The following is a 16,279-nucleotide window of genomic DNA, read 5'->3' on the forward strand; positions in this document are numbered from 1 at the left end:
TCTGGCTTGTGTTTTTGATGTTTAAAGATTGCTTTCTTTGCAAGGATTTGATGGTTGACTCTAATACAACTAGTTCAGTAAACTAACACACACAGCACATAAAACATCTTTAGTCTGCTCAAACTGACAGTCTAACTTGTCAACAGGGAAGTTTAAAAGAATACTAAAGTGACAAAACTCAAGAACACCTAGATATTCTACTATGCAAAAATCTATAAACTTTTTTACAGATTAATCAACAATGCAATAATGCAATTTACGATGCTTTGATCCCCTTTTTTTTTTTTTTTTTTTTTTTTTTTTTGTTGACCATTGGATTTTCTCTTCAGATATGATTGAGGGACTTGTAGAGTTTACATGGTTGTGGTCAAAAGCTTCTCGACTCTCTGCAATCAGTGAAGTAAACAGGGAAGCTATCTGCGGTGTAGAGGTGGTTGCTTCATCAGGATTAGGCTGCTGTTGCTCGTCGGGTTCTGCAGCTGTGTTGTTGAGCGGTTTGAAGCTTGCATGTTCTGCAGTTCTGTAAAGTTGATTCCATTGTAAAGTTGTCGGTGTTGTTGCTCGCTGAAGCTCCTGCTCAGCTGCTGTTTCCAGCAGTGGTTGCCCTGGCAACAAAGTTGCAGTAGCTGGTCCGGGCAGGAGCTTTGCTTGTGGACTCATTTGCCCCCCGCGCCGGGCTGGGCACAGAGGGGAGAGTCCACGCCCGCCTCTGCCGTGGTGGGCAGTGTTGCTGCCGTCAGGGGGCTGTGCAGAGGCGGTGCGGAGGCCGGAGAGGACACCCCTGATGAGGGTCACTGCGATGGGTGTCCCGGCAAGGCTCGTGCATGCGCGGGTTCCGCGGCTGGACACGGGGGGGCTGAAAGCTGATTCCCCCCCGCCGCGCTGCCGGGTCCCGCAGATGGACGCAGGGGGACCGCTCCCCCCACCGCGTCAGCAGGCTGCAGTGGGGGCGTCTGTGCTGTCCCTTGCGGCACAGGAGAAAGGAACGCAGAGGGCGTGGGGGGGCTGAAGAACACCATCGACAGCGAAGGGACCCCCATGGCTGCTCGCGGCGCTGGTGAAGGCGCCGCAGACGGAGGCGCGGGCGGGGACGGGTGGTCTCTATTCTCCTGCTGCCTCTCTGTTGGCGAGGCTTGTGCGCTCAACTCCGTGGGTGATGGGTTCTCGGTCTCACCCCCCGGTCTCTCATGGTGTACAAAAGAGGTACCCCTGGCATGTGAATCTTCCATCGCGGCATCACTGTCCCTAGACTGGCACCGCTCCAGCGCTTTAAAGAGCACGCCCTAGGTGGCTGCCAAGCTGCACACGCTGGTATCTCCTGCAGCTAGCTCAGACCATAGGCGGTCTCCCACTGACAGCTAAATCTCGAGGTTAAAGGCATTATCAACAGTCACAGTAAAACCTTGAGCTTTTACCCACTGGAACAAAGCACGCATAGCATCTTCAGAAATACTGAGTCCCATGCATGGCAAGGCATCCTGCCACGCAGAGAAGACAATCTGATCATTAGTTGAAATGCGGTTCTTCATTGTGAGAACCGTCTATCTTGACGGCCCGCGAATGGAATGATGCAGACGCAGTGGCTTAACCCGGGACTTTAAGCTCTAGCTTCGTCAAGATAAGCCGTTCTAAGCCCGCTCACTGGCAGGGCTCCACTATCCCGTTGGTCTAAAAACCAGCTCCCTCCAGGAGAGCCCGGGAGATTCTCACTTACCCCTCTGTGGGGGAAGTGGCTGGTTTGTTATCTGCTAGTTGCACCGAACCTCGGGGGTCACTAGATGTACATCACGTCGGTGATAACCAGATGTCGCTCTATTAGGAACGCCGAGACGAACAACACAGACTCTCTTGAGAGTCGATCAGGAGAATATCTCTCAGTTTATTGTTTTAGCTCTTTTTTATAGACCAATACGTGAAAAGTACAGAAAAGAAACTCTTATTGGTTAGTAAACTAACACATCACCATCATTGGTCAGTGGGGCACACCACCCCTCGACCTTCTCTTGCAAGAAAACAAGGAACAGACAAACAGCACCTGCAAGGCTGTTCTCTATCTCTGAAGATTGTTTTAATTCCTCCCTATGAATTCCCAGGCCACTTTCTCAGGCAAGACTGAGAAAGCTATGCGGCCTGCAATTTCCACAGGCACTGTGCTCTCTATTTCAGAGTTAGCATCCTGACTGACCCAGTGATCCTGACTGACTGACCCAGTGGTGTTTGCCACTGCTCCCAGACAAATGCCTAGTCCTCCAGAAGCTTCCAGTAGGTGAAAAAACTACACAACACCGCCTTATGAGGGCTCCTGTACCAAAAGAAGTGATGCACATATCAGTGGTGTGTGTGTCTGTGGCTATTTGGCTCCAGGTGGTGCTCCCAGCAGCTTTGCTTTTTTAACTACTCAGCCCTGCATACAAGCAGTGAGCCAGTGCTAGATTAGTTCCCTTACACACGGGATGCAGACTGCAGTCCTTGGGCACCTCAGTTCTCTGCACTTTGCTGTAAGTGTGCCTCAGTACAGGCCTGGCATTCACAGGAAATATGGCCAGCAGCCTCCTTACAGAGCAGATCTGGAGATACTTTGGTGTACACTTTGAGTTTCTTCTAATCCAACATCTGTGTGATCCACAGCTGCGTGTTTTAAAGATAAGGACTTGATGGACTGGTCTGCGTTGCTGCTGGAGAGAGATTTGGGACCTGCCTTGTGTACGCCTGGTTGCTGGATTACTCACAGAGAGCCTGCGTGAGGAGACTTAGCAGCACACCAGACAACTAGAGGCCAGAGCCTTCTCAACACGGATGCCATGAGTGCATCTGCAGAGACAAAAACCATCTGGCTATAGGGTCTGGAATTGCTTTTGAGCTGAGGCCTTCAAGGTTTATGCCAGTGATCCAGGCAGGTGAACTTGTGTGTGACCTGGAGAATATTTTCCCGTCATACCTTTGTCTAAGCACATGGTGCCACAAGAGCGAGCAGTTTAGTTCAGAGAGCAATGCTGAGGCACTCCTCAAAGGGCAGTCACTGCTGCTGGAGGGACAGAGGAAGGGCAGAGGATTCAGACATGTCAGGGCAAAGATTTGTCTATATGTCATGTAGACCTATGTCAAACACAAGACATGTTTAAACCAACAAACTCAATTTATCACTTTCCAGTTGCATGATCACCTGGAGGTCAGAACAAGCTCTTTGCCATTTGTTCTGCTGTGATTTTAAGCTAAAGACAGGCTGGCTACATGTGCTGCAATCATCTCTCTTTATCTGGTGTTTACTTCAAGGGACCAAGCTCTTGCTACTCTTCCTGTGGCCTAAAACAGTGATGTCTCTCTCTGGGCAAATCTGGGACCTTGGCTCTCAGGGCACTAGGGAGTTCACATGGCTGCTATGGTGAATTTTGGAAGAGTGCTGGAGCTGCCTCTGCCCTAAAAGCTCAGCTATAGGCCAGAGCTAAAAGCTGTCACTGGCTTCTGTGGCTGTCCTGGGTTTTAGTGAATACCTCTACTCTGATTTGCACTGATGTGTGCCTTACTCAGGGCTTTCTCAGTCACCTCTGACATGCAAGAGAAGATGCAGAAGAACCCACTAATTTCTGACCTTACAAAGCAGGGAGGCAGAAACCCAGTCAGCCTGAACATGAGGGATACTGGGGCACCCTCCGAATTGTGCCCCTCAGAGACAGTGGCTCTGTTTAGCAGTCTTTGAAGTGAGGATTTTTGTCTGGGTACAAACTTGCTCCAGTTTCACAAGTGCCTTTACAAGGGGTTATTTGAGAGCTGAACCTATTCTGAGCAACAGTTATCTGAAGAAATTTTTTTTAATCATAGTGTTCAAAGGGAAAATATGTGTCCTCACATATTTTATAATGCAGTTGTCCAACAATAAGATCCTCAAGCTTGTCCAGCCATCTATGGGGGCCAGAATATTGATGTCAAAAGTTGATGTGTTTTGTTTTTTGTTAGGTTGTTTTTTTGTTTTTTGGTTTGTTTTTTTTTTTTTTTTTTTGATGTCTGCTTTCATGAAGATTTCAGCCACTGTACGTACATTGTTCTGGTCACAGGTTTTAGACTTGCAGCAAGTTTTTCTATGCTTTCAATATTCACTGACTGTCTCTCCTGATACTTATTGACAGATGACCACAACACCACCAACATCAACACATCCTTTTAGCCTCAGGCTGAAGGGTGCCTTTTGCTGGCAAATGGCCTGCAGCGATGAGTGCCATAATTTTTGAGGCTGAAATTGCTCAAGCAGCATAACATACATTGTTAAATTGACTAGCTTATTAGCATTGTTTAAAACTGACCTCCCATCTGTATTTGCAAAAGTCCACGAATGGAAAATTATGGAAAAAAAAGGGTGCCTTCAAAAATCAGCTGTAAATAATTAGGAAAAAACAATAAAAGAGGTTATTTGATGCTGGCTCTTTTCTCTAAAGGGCTGTTAGAAGTATTTGCTTCACCTACTGTCAATATGCAGAGATTATTTTCATCCCAATACCTTTGTAAATTATCTGACAGTAAAACTGAGCTTTGGCCTGCTTAATGTGCATCAAGTGAACTGATGCAGGAAATGCACACTGTGTGGTCTGCCACATGTCCAGATAAGAACTGAAGAAAAATGAGGAGGTGGATGGATTGTTTGCCCAGAGACCAGAAGGCTCCAGTAGAATCACACATGGTCTCTAAATATTTGAAATAGGAGGAAACTAGGTGGGTCTTCCCATTTACAAAGGTTTTCCTCTGGGATAAACTGTCCCATGGGGATGAACTGACAAAACTCAAGTGTTGTTTCTCTTAAGAGGTGCATGGCCATTAACCCCAAATGACTGGTACAGGGTAATGCTCTGTAGAGATGTTGCTTCCTTCAGCTGTGTAAGGGGTAGGACAAGGAAGGGGTGAGGCTGTGCCTCTACAGCCTGCTCATGCAGCTTGTATTTTTTTTGTCTCTCTACCCCTGACATGCAGTGAGCTGAGAGGGCAGCCTGCTGTGTAATGGCAGGATGACCAGGCACTGCTGAATAATCCCAAGTGCTACTTCCTTTATTTTACTAAAATTGTTCCACTCTTAGCCCTTTTGAGAAAGCTGCTGGGAAAGTGCATCCAGCTAAGGTACTTGCAGTCTTTTGCTGACTCCTTTGCATTTCTTGTTCTCTGAGTGGCCTCCCTGGTGTGCAGCTTGTGCTGCTCCTCTCCCCCTGCCAAACTCTCTCTGCAGCCTCCCTATTCTGCTGCTTCTGCTTTCATGAAGAGCTGTTTGCTTGTACTTGTGCATGATTAAAAGTCTCTTGGAAATGGCAGGCTGAGGCTGTAGCTGAAACTGGGAATTAAATCTGCTTACAGGCAGCTCAAGAGGAGGAATGTTTCCATCTCTGCCTTTTGCCTGTGATTCACTATGCACTGGGAAAAATTGGAAAATAAAGGGGTCGAGACAGCCTGGAGAGTGGAGGACAGAGCAGATGCTAACAGAAGCCTTTCCATCACAGTGTGCTGGGGAAGCAGAGCTAACCTTCAGGTTAGCTTCTATTAACCAAAATGAAGCCAGTAATTACCACTCAGATGAAAATTGTGCCTTCTTTCACCAAAATTGCAGAGAAAATGGTGTTGGGTTGGGAGGGATTGCACTGTGATTTCAAGCCAAATGAGTCTAGAAGAGGGGCAAGAAATAAGGTGAGCAGGAAGAAACTGAAAGGAGCCTCTGGAGCAGGGAGGTCAAAGGGTTGAAAAAAGAAGAGCTTGGCTGCTTAGCCATCTCATATGCACTGGGGTCTCCATTTACGTGTCCTTTAGAAAGCTGATGGCAGTCAGTGCTTGGAGGGAAAGTCCCAGGCAGTCCCATAGTCAAGTGTGCGCTGCAATTTAGTGGGGATGGGAAAAGTGAAAAAGTTATATGGTAGGGAAATTGATATGTGCAGGTACAGATTGCCCTCAACCTCAATAGAAATTTCCCAGGGAGCGTGACTTCCTCTTGCTGGTCCCCATCTGGAGGCCATGTCACAGACATTTTCCATAAGAACAGCACACAGTCCATTTCCACTGCCTTTTGCTAATGCTTCAGTTCTTGCACCAAAGGGTGAAGGTGTTAAAACATTACAAGAAAATGGATCTTAAAAAATGTTCCTGAGGTGTCCTAATCTTTCCAGTATGGGGCTTCTTAAGAGAGCAATTTTCTGCTCAGTATTTCTACAAAAGCTGTGTGTGGCACTGATTTTCTGCTGTGAAGGATTGCAGCCTCTGGAGGTCTCAGTTGCAGAAAAGCTCCAAGCAACCGAAACAAGGATTTAATGAGATGAAACGTGTGTGGCAACGTTAGCCATGACAGCATTATCAGCTTTGCTGCTGTTGATAAATCCCAAGTGCATTTCCTATCCCAGCAAGCTTCAGTAAAATCCTCAAGGGCATTTCTTTTCCCCTAGCACCTGGGTAATGCCATGCCATGACTCATCTCCTTTTGTACTGTCAAAGCATGCTCAGCTCTGTGCAACGTGACTGAGCACCTGATGTTTGGATCCACTCTGTCAATTACCTGATTGGTCAGTTGTCCTCTGGATGAAAATTAAGTGACACTTGCATGTGTGGTGGAGTGTGTTTTAATGAGAAGTATATACCCATATAACTAGTTTGGGTGAACTACCCCAACCTCTGCATTCTTTTCCAGCTGGAATTTCAGTCAAGCTTCCAGTACAGTATTAACAAAATGCAGGTGAAGAGAAGGGACTCAGTTACAGAAGCCCTCGCTCTCATCTCCTGTCAACTTCACTGTAAAACTTAAAATGTCACATTTCCTCCATGCACAATTAAAAAGTCTCAATTGAAAAGGCCAGAACAGCTTGACTCTGCTGCCCACACACTGATAGCCTGACAGCAGTGAAAGTCCATGGCAGTAAACAACACTCCTTGCAACCTGGACAGGAAATGCTGAGGACCCTTTCTACCTGGAATAACAAACAGCAGCAGTGACAGACTCTCCACGTGCCTTGTGAGTAATCAGTACCTCTCACCCCTGCTCTAGATGGCTTTCTTTATAAATACACACAGCTCATCTTGCCAGTCTTCTGATCTTTTCCTCTTTAGCACTGCTTCATCTATTTCTCCCCTGAGACTGCAGTCTTATTTTGAAGTATTGGGTGCAATGTGCCTTTGCATTTCTAATATATGGGTGCCAGTGAATTGCCAGATGCCTTTATGCCTCCTTTCTTCTATTTTCTTTGACTGTGTGCATGTGATGAGCTCTCGACTGTCCATCTTTTCAGTGCTAATGCTTGGACTCTGCAATTGTGTTGCCAAGATGGGAACTTTCTTTGCAGAAGAAAATTTTACTTCCCATGGCATTGTCCACTATAAATAATTATTGCAGATTCAGCTGAAATTTCCAAACACATATGATCTGGCTTATTGATGTTCTAAGTCTGAACTGAGCGTCACAGACCACAAAATGTTTTATGAGCAAGGGAAAGAACACAGCTCTTATCACATACCTGCCATTATTGTGGAAGAATCTGTTTGATTCAGCTTTCTTGCTGCTGTAAGATGAAAACAGATGCAACTGCATTAAGAGACCAGTGAGTTTCAACTGCTGATTTCTCCTTTAAGCAGTGCTCTTAAATTTTTTTCAGAAAGAAACTTTTCACAAAATCCATGGCTGGCTCACGCCTAGAATTTTATTCAATCCATTCAAAAAATAGACAGAACTATAAGGTGGCACATATTGTCAGAGAGTACAAATGTCACATCTTTATACAGTTTAATTTAAATCCATAGATTAAGACAGTAAAATAATTGGCCTGGGTGATAAAATAGTTACGGGTCTTCCATGAAAGGACAAGTCTTTAGGTAAGCATTTACACAGATGTATCTGGTTAAGCATAACGTCTTCTATTCTCTATAAAAATATAAACAGCATTTCAAAATGTGTTCAGATACGTACGTTGAGATCATCTAACATGGCATTGATGTACTGACAAAATACAGGGCCTGGGTATGTCAAACCACATTTATTCATTCTCACCCAGACAAAACAAAAACATTTTGTATTATCCTCAACATAATACAGTCTAATGAAAGAAACAGTATCAAAGCAAAGACACACAAGTATGATGTTCCTCCTCCCACAGGAATTCCTTATCTTTATTTTCTCTGTAGATTTTGCTAACATGGCAATGACTAAGACAAAAGTGGCAGTTTAGCACAGGTTAGTTATAACTCAGGATCAAGTATAACTTGCCTTTCCCAGGAAGTTTCATTACTGGGAAGTGACATGTGCCAGGATCAAATTATGGGCTCTCCCTGACATATATGTTTTACCTGTGCAGTATTACTTTGATACAGACTGTAGCATGTGACAGGAGGACAAGTGCAAATTACAAGGGCAGAATCTTGGATTCCCAGACAGCAGAACCAGGTGGGAAATGTAAGACTAAAGAGTGTTTTAAAGGCAAAAACAATAAAAATTAAACAAATTAATTAAACTGAAAAAAGAGCAAATTCATCTAATTTTTAAATAGTGGGATGTAGAGTGTTCCTGGTACAGCTGTCATTAAGTGCACCTTAGGTTTCCCAGGGATGCAATCTGATAAGCTAAACACCTAATAATTGTTGCAAGAACTTACTGTACCCACACAGATTAAAAGGTTCAAATGTACTGAATATATTACTCACAGGTCTAATCACATAATTTCCTTTTTCCCAATCCTAAATTTTTACCAGAGCAGCTTCCCCATTAGCTGCACGTTTATATAGTGGAGCACTCAATGTTTTACTTGACTAGCACAGATGCCAACAAGGGCTGATGTTCTCCAGTTAAAGTGATCTACAAGAGAAACAAAACCCAAGGGAAAGGTCAGGTTTCAGATAAAGGCTGGACATTCTGTACTCTGGACAAAGTGACAGGTATCTTTGATTCTCCCGGTGCTGGCGCTTTTGTGACTGGGTTTGCATGGGCTTTTATATCAGCTATTCTCTCTTTAAATCTTTGCTGGAGGTACTTCTCTTCTTTGGAGTAACTTTTAGCAAAAGCAGACATTAGCAGACATGCTGCCACAGTGGACCCTCCAACACAGAACAAGATTGCTCCTGCCAGCTTGCATATATCAAGAGACCCATTGAACTGAACAGCATGGGTATCCACAACAACAAAATCATCCTTCCCAAGGGCTTCGATTTTCGGTGGCACAAGAAAACCCACTACAAGAACAGCTACACCTATCAGCATAAAAGCCGTCCCAGAGATGAGTCCGACCTGGAAAACAAACAAAGAAACAAACAAACCCTCAATTAATTTCTAGTTTGTCCATTTCCCTTTCCAGTTTTCATTTGGGAAGTACTCCTAGGAGGCATTTATCTTTCACTGTGTCTTGCAGATATCGTTCTTTCTCCTAGAAGATGGGCATTTTTCTTTTAGGACATATGAGGCCTTAGTAGAACTAGAATATAAGGGAAAATGTTCTTTTACAAGTCATATTTATATAATTGAGTACTGACATTCCTGGAAACAATGGAATATGTTACTATCTCTAAACAGCATTTCATGTTGAAAGGCCCCATCAGAGAGAGGGTCAGAGTTTAACCCCAGTGCTGTGTGACTGATTATTTCTTTAGCTTTAGCTGGTGGTTAGCATCAACAGTTCAGTCCCTGCTGGTAGTCTGTCATATCCACCACTTGCTTTTACTTCACGAGATCTCATTCCTTTGCAGGGATTAGAAGGAAGTTGCTATTGCCATATGAACAGATCACAGAGTGTTTATAGCACATTTTAAGTGTAAGTAAAAAATTTGGTTCACCCAGAACATTCCTGGGGCTAGGGATCATCAGGGAGTAGGGACTGGATGGCCTCACAGGCCCCACTCAACCTCTGCTCTTCTCCAGTTCTGTCAAATTCCCTGACCTTAATGGAGATCTTTTGGTTTTCTTGAGCCCTACATCACACTCTACTCTTAACCTACCAGTCCTGTTCCCAAAAATCTGGCAGGACTTCTATTGATGCAGAGAGGAGGTAAACTACGCTTTCAAGATGTACATGGGGTTCCCAGACAAGACTCTGGTGTTTCAGTGACATTGGGACAGAGAAACTAGATGATCCAAAGAACCCGGGGAGCTGACATATTTTGGTAGAAGTGCCCTGCTTTCAGACATAGTTATTTGGCCACCTCAGGCAGAACTGAGCAACAAAACGCCTTTCTGGATGAGTACTTAATACCAGTAGTTACACTGCGAAATTCTTGAAATGGGAGTCTTGCTCGCCAGTAAAAAGCAACAGGCAGTACCTTCCAGAATACAGAGCTCCACCTGCTCGGCGATCTCTGGATCTGAAAATCATCCTCATACTCCCAAATTGAAGCTGTGCAGTCCTCATAAAACTGATGCAGGTAGGACCGAACTCCGTAGCGTTGGTACCCTCCCTCGGTGCTGCCCTGCGCGTGCTTGGACCCGCAGATGTCAGCATAGGAGCTCATCCTTCCTACCTGCAACGAGAGGTTTCACGCAAAGCAGATCATTATCAGTGTGGTGGGAGAGCAAAGATGGCTGCAAATTCTCCAGATGTGATGGAAAAAACGGCCCAGGAGAGACCTTTCCTTCATTTTTTTCCAAACTGAGAAATGAGCCGGGTACAGTTGCATGCAGTGACTCAGCTCAAGTGAACCCAAGGAATTCAGTGACTTGGCACAGCACAGCCCAAAGGTGCTGCAGGGAACATTCACTCCCGTACGCAGGGTGCTCACTCCCCATCTTTCACACTGATGTGCTACTGTGTTTCCATGGAGACTGAAAAAAGCAGGATATGCCAGGTAACAAAATCCAGCATCCCTCAAGGGCTCATGTTGCCTCTCTTCCAGACTGTCTTTGTCAGTTTCTGGAGTTTGCCACCTTATGAACTTTGCAAACTGCTGTGCAAAAGGGGTTTTTTAAAATGTTTTTTTCTGAGCTTTTGAAGTGCAGGACTAAACATTGACATACCACTCACAGAAATGGGAAACAGAGGCAAAATAAGTCCTAGACAGATAAAGTATATAACTTGAATTTAAATGGGGTTAAAAAAAAAATAAAATTAAAAAGAATGCCATAACCACATCAATCTGCTCAGCAAGACCAAAATGGAAATACTAAGCTTACAGCCAAGTCCTGCTCTCTTGAAGAAGCTGATGCCCAAGCTCCTACTGACTTTAATAAAATCAGAATTTTCCCAGCTATGAGAACGACCAACAAATTTCTTACTCTTTCCATTTCATGTAAGTTCTCCTAATGCACAAAATCCATATTTAACTAAGCAAGTCCAAGGCCTGAACTTGCTTGCGCAAGTGTGATGCTACTGAAGTCACTGAAATAATACTAGCCCCTAGAAACAACTTGAGCAATAGCTCAATGTCACTTAGGCTGATTGGCTTCTCTTTAAAGAAGTTCAAAAAGCCCTAGTCCAAAGGGAACTGTTAATCAGAACTTGCTCCTGAAAGTCATGGCTCAATTTATATCAGCTTCAAGAAGTACGTCAGATTTCCGCAGCAATTTCACTTGGAGGGATGTTTTATGTGCTCATGGCAGCTGGGACCTCCCAATTTTGCAGCCCTACAGACCTTTACCCTTTGAGAACAAGAGATCTTGCTGAATATGAAAAACCTGAATATGGAAGCATACAAATTAAGGAGAATCCAGAAAATATTGATGGGGAATAGCAACAGTCTGACTGAATCTTTTGGCTGGCTCTGCTAGAATCAGTGCTGGCATAAACAGTGAACTTCCATGCTCTGGAAATCTGGTTGTATTCTTGGCTCAGGAATAGAGAGGGATTTGCTTCTTCCTCTTTACAAAAACCCATTATATTGGCATTTTATTTATTTTGTATATCTAATATGCATTTGGTTTGGGATTTCATGATCTCAACATTCTTACAGTTGCAAATATCTCTCATGCAACACAGTGACGAGGTTTCAAGGCTCTCACAGAAGTCATGACCCAGTGGAGAAGGCAGACCAGGTGTTGCTGGGAGACCTGCCAAGGGCTAGAGGGAACACTGCTGGTGATTGAGCCTTGCAGAGCAACTCCCTGCAAGTTTCCCTTTTCCACCTCAGCCACTGTAAAGCTTCAGGAAATTAAAGAAGTGCTCTCCAAGTCTGTGGGCAGTCTTGCTCTCTGCTGATAGTACAGCACCAGTGCCCATCAGAGCGTGCTCACAGTGCTGGCCTTCCAAGAAATGGTGGAAAAACAAGGCACTTCCTTGAGACAGCAGGAAGCTCCTGGGCAGCACCAGCTGCTCACCAGGTGAACTGGGAGAGTCTGACCCTGTGGCCACCCTATGTCAAGCTGTACATAGCTAACACTGATATTTCCAACTACAGTTAAATATAGTGAAAAACATTCATTTGTGTCATGGTTTAAGCCCAGCTGGCAGCTAAGCACCTTGCAGCCACTAGCTCATATCTACCCTCTATCCCTGCACCATGGTAGAAGAGGAAGAAAAAACAAAAGTAAATCTTGTAGGCTGAGATAAGAACAGTTTAATGATTGAAACAAAGTAAAATATAATACTACTAGTACTAAATAAAAAAAGGAGTGATGATACCCAAGAAAAAGGAGTCATGCACAATAGAGTTGCTCACCACCCCTACCAATGCCAAACCTTGTCCCCAAATTGCCATTAACCCCTTCCTGGTAACTCCCACAGTTTCACTACTGGGCATGATGTTCTATGGTGTGGAACACCCCTTTGGTCAGCTCACATCAGCTGTCATGGCTGTTCTTCCTCCCATCTTTTTGTGCAGCTCCTCACTGGCACAGCATGAGACACTGAGAATGTCCTTGGTTTAGGGCAAGCATGAAGCAACAACCAAAGCATAGTGTGTTATCAACACTGTTCTGATACTGAATCCCAAACACAGCACTGTAACGGCTACTGAGAAAAAATTCATTAGATGCCAGTCAAAAACAAGGACAGTTTGTTGTGCATTTTTTATCATGCTATGACGTTTTGAACACTATGATTTTCTGAGGGACAAAAAAAAATAAAATTGTGTTTTGTATCTAAGTATATAATCTGGAGTATTGTGGGGAAAAGCTGTAAGTTATTTTACTTTTGAAGGCTCTTTTTGTTTCCCTCAGAAAAACTGTTTATTCCTTACCCAAAAAGAGAGGACAAGAAGTCCTCTTTACTCACTGCCACCATTTTTTCAACAGCTAGCTGACATCTTTAACAGCACAAGCTGAGTTCTCAAAAAACCACAGTTCTGCCCACCTCAAACCTTAGGGCAAAAGGAGAAGAGGGAAAAATGATGTAGTTTACCACCGCTGCCCCAGCTCTCTCATGCAGGGTCACACTGTCTATACCTCAATGATAAGAGCACTTTAAATCCATACCCCTCAACTCATCTTTTGGTTAAGCAAAGATTCCATCTCACACACCAGAAATAAAGAGGTCAACTAAATACTGCAGAACCTCATTCTCTTGGGTCCTTAGATCTTTATTCTCACATCGACTCTACCTTCTTAATAAATTATGCTTAAATTCTGGCTAACTTAAATCATTCAGGTAAGCAAATTTAGCATCATATAATGAGCAGAATGGTAGGTATTTTCCCCAGGTGTAAGCGACTCCATAAGGTCAACCCAGGGAAGAACCAGAATTAACATGATGGGATAATGTGGCCTGCCAAAGCTTAGCTGTATTACTCCAGCTGCCACCAGGAGCATTCAGAGAGGAGGTGAAGCACTTCCCTGAGTCTGAACCAGCAACTTTAGTTATTATTACTATTTAGTTATTGTGATAAATTTAAGAAAACCCAATGTGACATGACAGAGACTTGTATAAACATGACCTTGCATTCATTGCACTGCCTGTAAGTTTAGTCAAGAGAGAAAAAGTAGGATGCAGTGTTTCTAACTGCTTGATGAAGAACTGCCTGTAAGGACTACACAGCTTACACGACACTTAGATTCTTTTTCTTTGGCAATCTAAAAGGCTAATAGGTGGTTTTGGTCAGGTATATGAGCAAAATGATAAATAAGAGCTAGGAGGTGAAACAGAGAACAAAAGAATGATCTTATGTTTGAAATAGTTGTGATACCATCAAGCAGTATGACCTTTTAAAATGAAAGGGAAAAAAAAAAAAAAAGGACTGCCAGAATTGTTAATTCTTTTCAAGCACTGTATAATATTAATTCTACTGAGAATTTTTTTCATGGTCAGACTCTTTCACTTACAAATAATCTCCTACCTTTTGAAAAGTATCTTGCCCCTTAAGAGAGAAGGTGGCTCCCCAGCCCTATATGAAGCAGCCTGGGCTAAGATGGTCTCTTTTCTCAGCTGCAATGTAAATGTAATGTTCTTGCTACTTACAGATCCGGCACAGGAACTGAACAGTCAGAGAGAAAACAGCTCTCCACAAGTAGGAAGGAAACGTGTGTCACAGCATCAATTTACATTGGATGAATAAATACTGCAGTAGCTATGATCTCTTGAGTGTTGATGTGTATTTGCATGTCTTGCCTTCAGGGCTGAGAAACTAAACACTGAAATGTTGGGAAACTTTTGCTAAAAAGAGAGTTGCTGTTACCGAAATTTGTGTTATCCATGATCTGAAAACATACATCCAGGCTGAAAGAAGAGGCTTAACCATTAAGTTTTTCAGTGCCTAAACCCAAGGTGCTCAGGAAAATGTGGGATGTAGGATCACAGCTTCAGAGAACACCACTGTGTAGTAGCAATTCATCCCCTAGCAACTTTTGTTTCCATGGCAAAAGCTGTCCTGTTTACTTTGAGCTTTACTATCCTCTGCTGATCTGGGGAGATGTGATTGGATTGGTGAACAGACAGATTAAAAGATGAGCAAGCTCCATGAAAAATTGCCCCAAAAATTTCCAAACACTTTGCTTTATTGTGCCAGGGTTGAACACATCTAAAAAAATTAAGATGTAAGGAATTGCCATTTAAAAAGCAGCACAGAAGGAAATAAAGATGTGTCATTGCTCTGTGACACCACACTGCCACCGAATGTAAGCCACGAATGCTGATGGTTGGCAGAGGTGAAGTCGCCCTCCCCCTTCTTCAGATTTACATACTTTGACCCTTCTGTTCAAAGAGCCATGTTTCCCGTCCTTACCTACAGAGAGCGTTCCTTGTGAAGGGGGACCACTGGCATGCCACACATACAGCCTGCCTTTGACAGCGGTCTCCGAGGTGGCCCTTCGGATGCCTCCTGAGCTCCCGGCGCTTGCCGGGCCGGCGGCGGGGCCGAGCAGCGCTCCGCCCGTCCCGGCGCCCTGCCCTCGCCCGGGGCTGCGGCGCTGCCGGGGCACCTGCTGCCGCTCCCCCGAGTGCGGCCGGGATGCCACTTCTGCTCCCCTGCCCTGCACGGGGGTGCGAGCAGCACCTTCTCCTGTGCTCCTGGGGGGCCGGGTCCGGCCGCTTCGCCGCCGCCAGGGGCCGGAGCGGGATGCTCTCCATCTCCCGTTTCCCGGCCGGAGCGGAAGAACTCCGCAGCGCCCTAGACGCGGACGAGATCTCGGCCCCCTCGACCCTCCCGGCCCGGCGGTGCCCCGGGGGCAGCGGAAATCCCGCTCCGGCCTCCCCTCCCCGACCCGCGGCGGGGTAGCGCGGCACCAGCCTGCTCGGGGAGAGCCGCGTTCCCCCCGAACCGGGAGGCGAAGCCCGGGGCGGCCGCTGCCTTCCGCGGGATGCTCCGCGCCGTGCCCCCGCCGAAGTGCCGAGCCCAAGTTTGCCGAGGGTCGGAGCGGCGGCGCCGCGGTTACCTGTCCCTCCCGGCGCTGCCCTCGGCCGGCGAGCCCCCGCGCTGGCGGCGCTAGCTGCGGCTGTCCCGGCCCGGCCCCATCTCCGCTCTGCGCCGCGCCGGCCCCAGACACCACGTATTATGTACGGCCCGGAGCGCCGCTCGCTCCCGCGCCGTGCCTGCGCACTGAGCCGCCGCCGCCGCCGGGCGCGGAGCGGCGCCGGGCCAAGCTCGCCACGCCGCCCCCGCGCTCGCCACGCCGCCCCCGCCCGAGGGCGGCCGCCCGGGGGGAGCCCGGGGGGAGCCCGGCGCTCCCGGCTGCCGGCGCTCGGGTCCCGGGGCCGCGCAGGACAGGCCCGCAGGTGCACGCCAAGGTCACGGCGGTGCCCTCCCGGGCTGGCGGCGCAGAGGCCTCTGATCGCGCCCCCCCACACCACCTCCCCCTTTTAGTCAGCATCGAGAGCCGCAGGGACCCGGTGCTGTGCTGTCTGTCCAGCCGAGGGGATAATCGTGGCTGAAAGTGTCCTGCGAAGGACGAGGCACTGAGATCTGGGGGTTGGGGAAATGGATCGCC

At 46.2% G+C, this 16,279-nt stretch overlaps 1 protein-coding gene across 1 annotated transcript; it reads right to left on the minus strand.

Annotated features, from left to right (window-relative positions):
* Positions 1 to 7,626: 7,626 nt before the first annotated feature.
* Positions 7,627 to 16,059, minus strand: NRSN1 (neurensin 1). Its single transcript, XM_058833465.1, has 3 exons — positions 15,728 to 16,059; positions 10,255 to 10,452; positions 7,627 to 9,229 (listed from the first exon to the last, which is right to left on the minus strand). The coding sequence occupies exons 2-3, from the start codon at positions 10,441 to 10,443 to the stop codon at positions 8,831 to 8,833; spliced, it is 588 nt and encodes a 195-aa protein (XP_058689448.1). The 5' UTR covers positions 10,444 to 10,452; positions 15,728 to 16,059; the 3' UTR covers positions 7,627 to 8,830.
* Between the last annotated feature and the right edge of the window lie 220 nt (positions 16,060 to 16,279).

Source organism: Poecile atricapillus, chromosome 2 (assembly GCF_030490865.1).
Source record: "Poecile atricapillus isolate bPoeAtr1 chromosome 2, bPoeAtr1.hap1, whole genome shotgun sequence".
Taxonomy (NCBI): Eukaryota; Metazoa; Chordata; class Aves; order Passeriformes; family Paridae; genus Poecile; species Poecile atricapillus.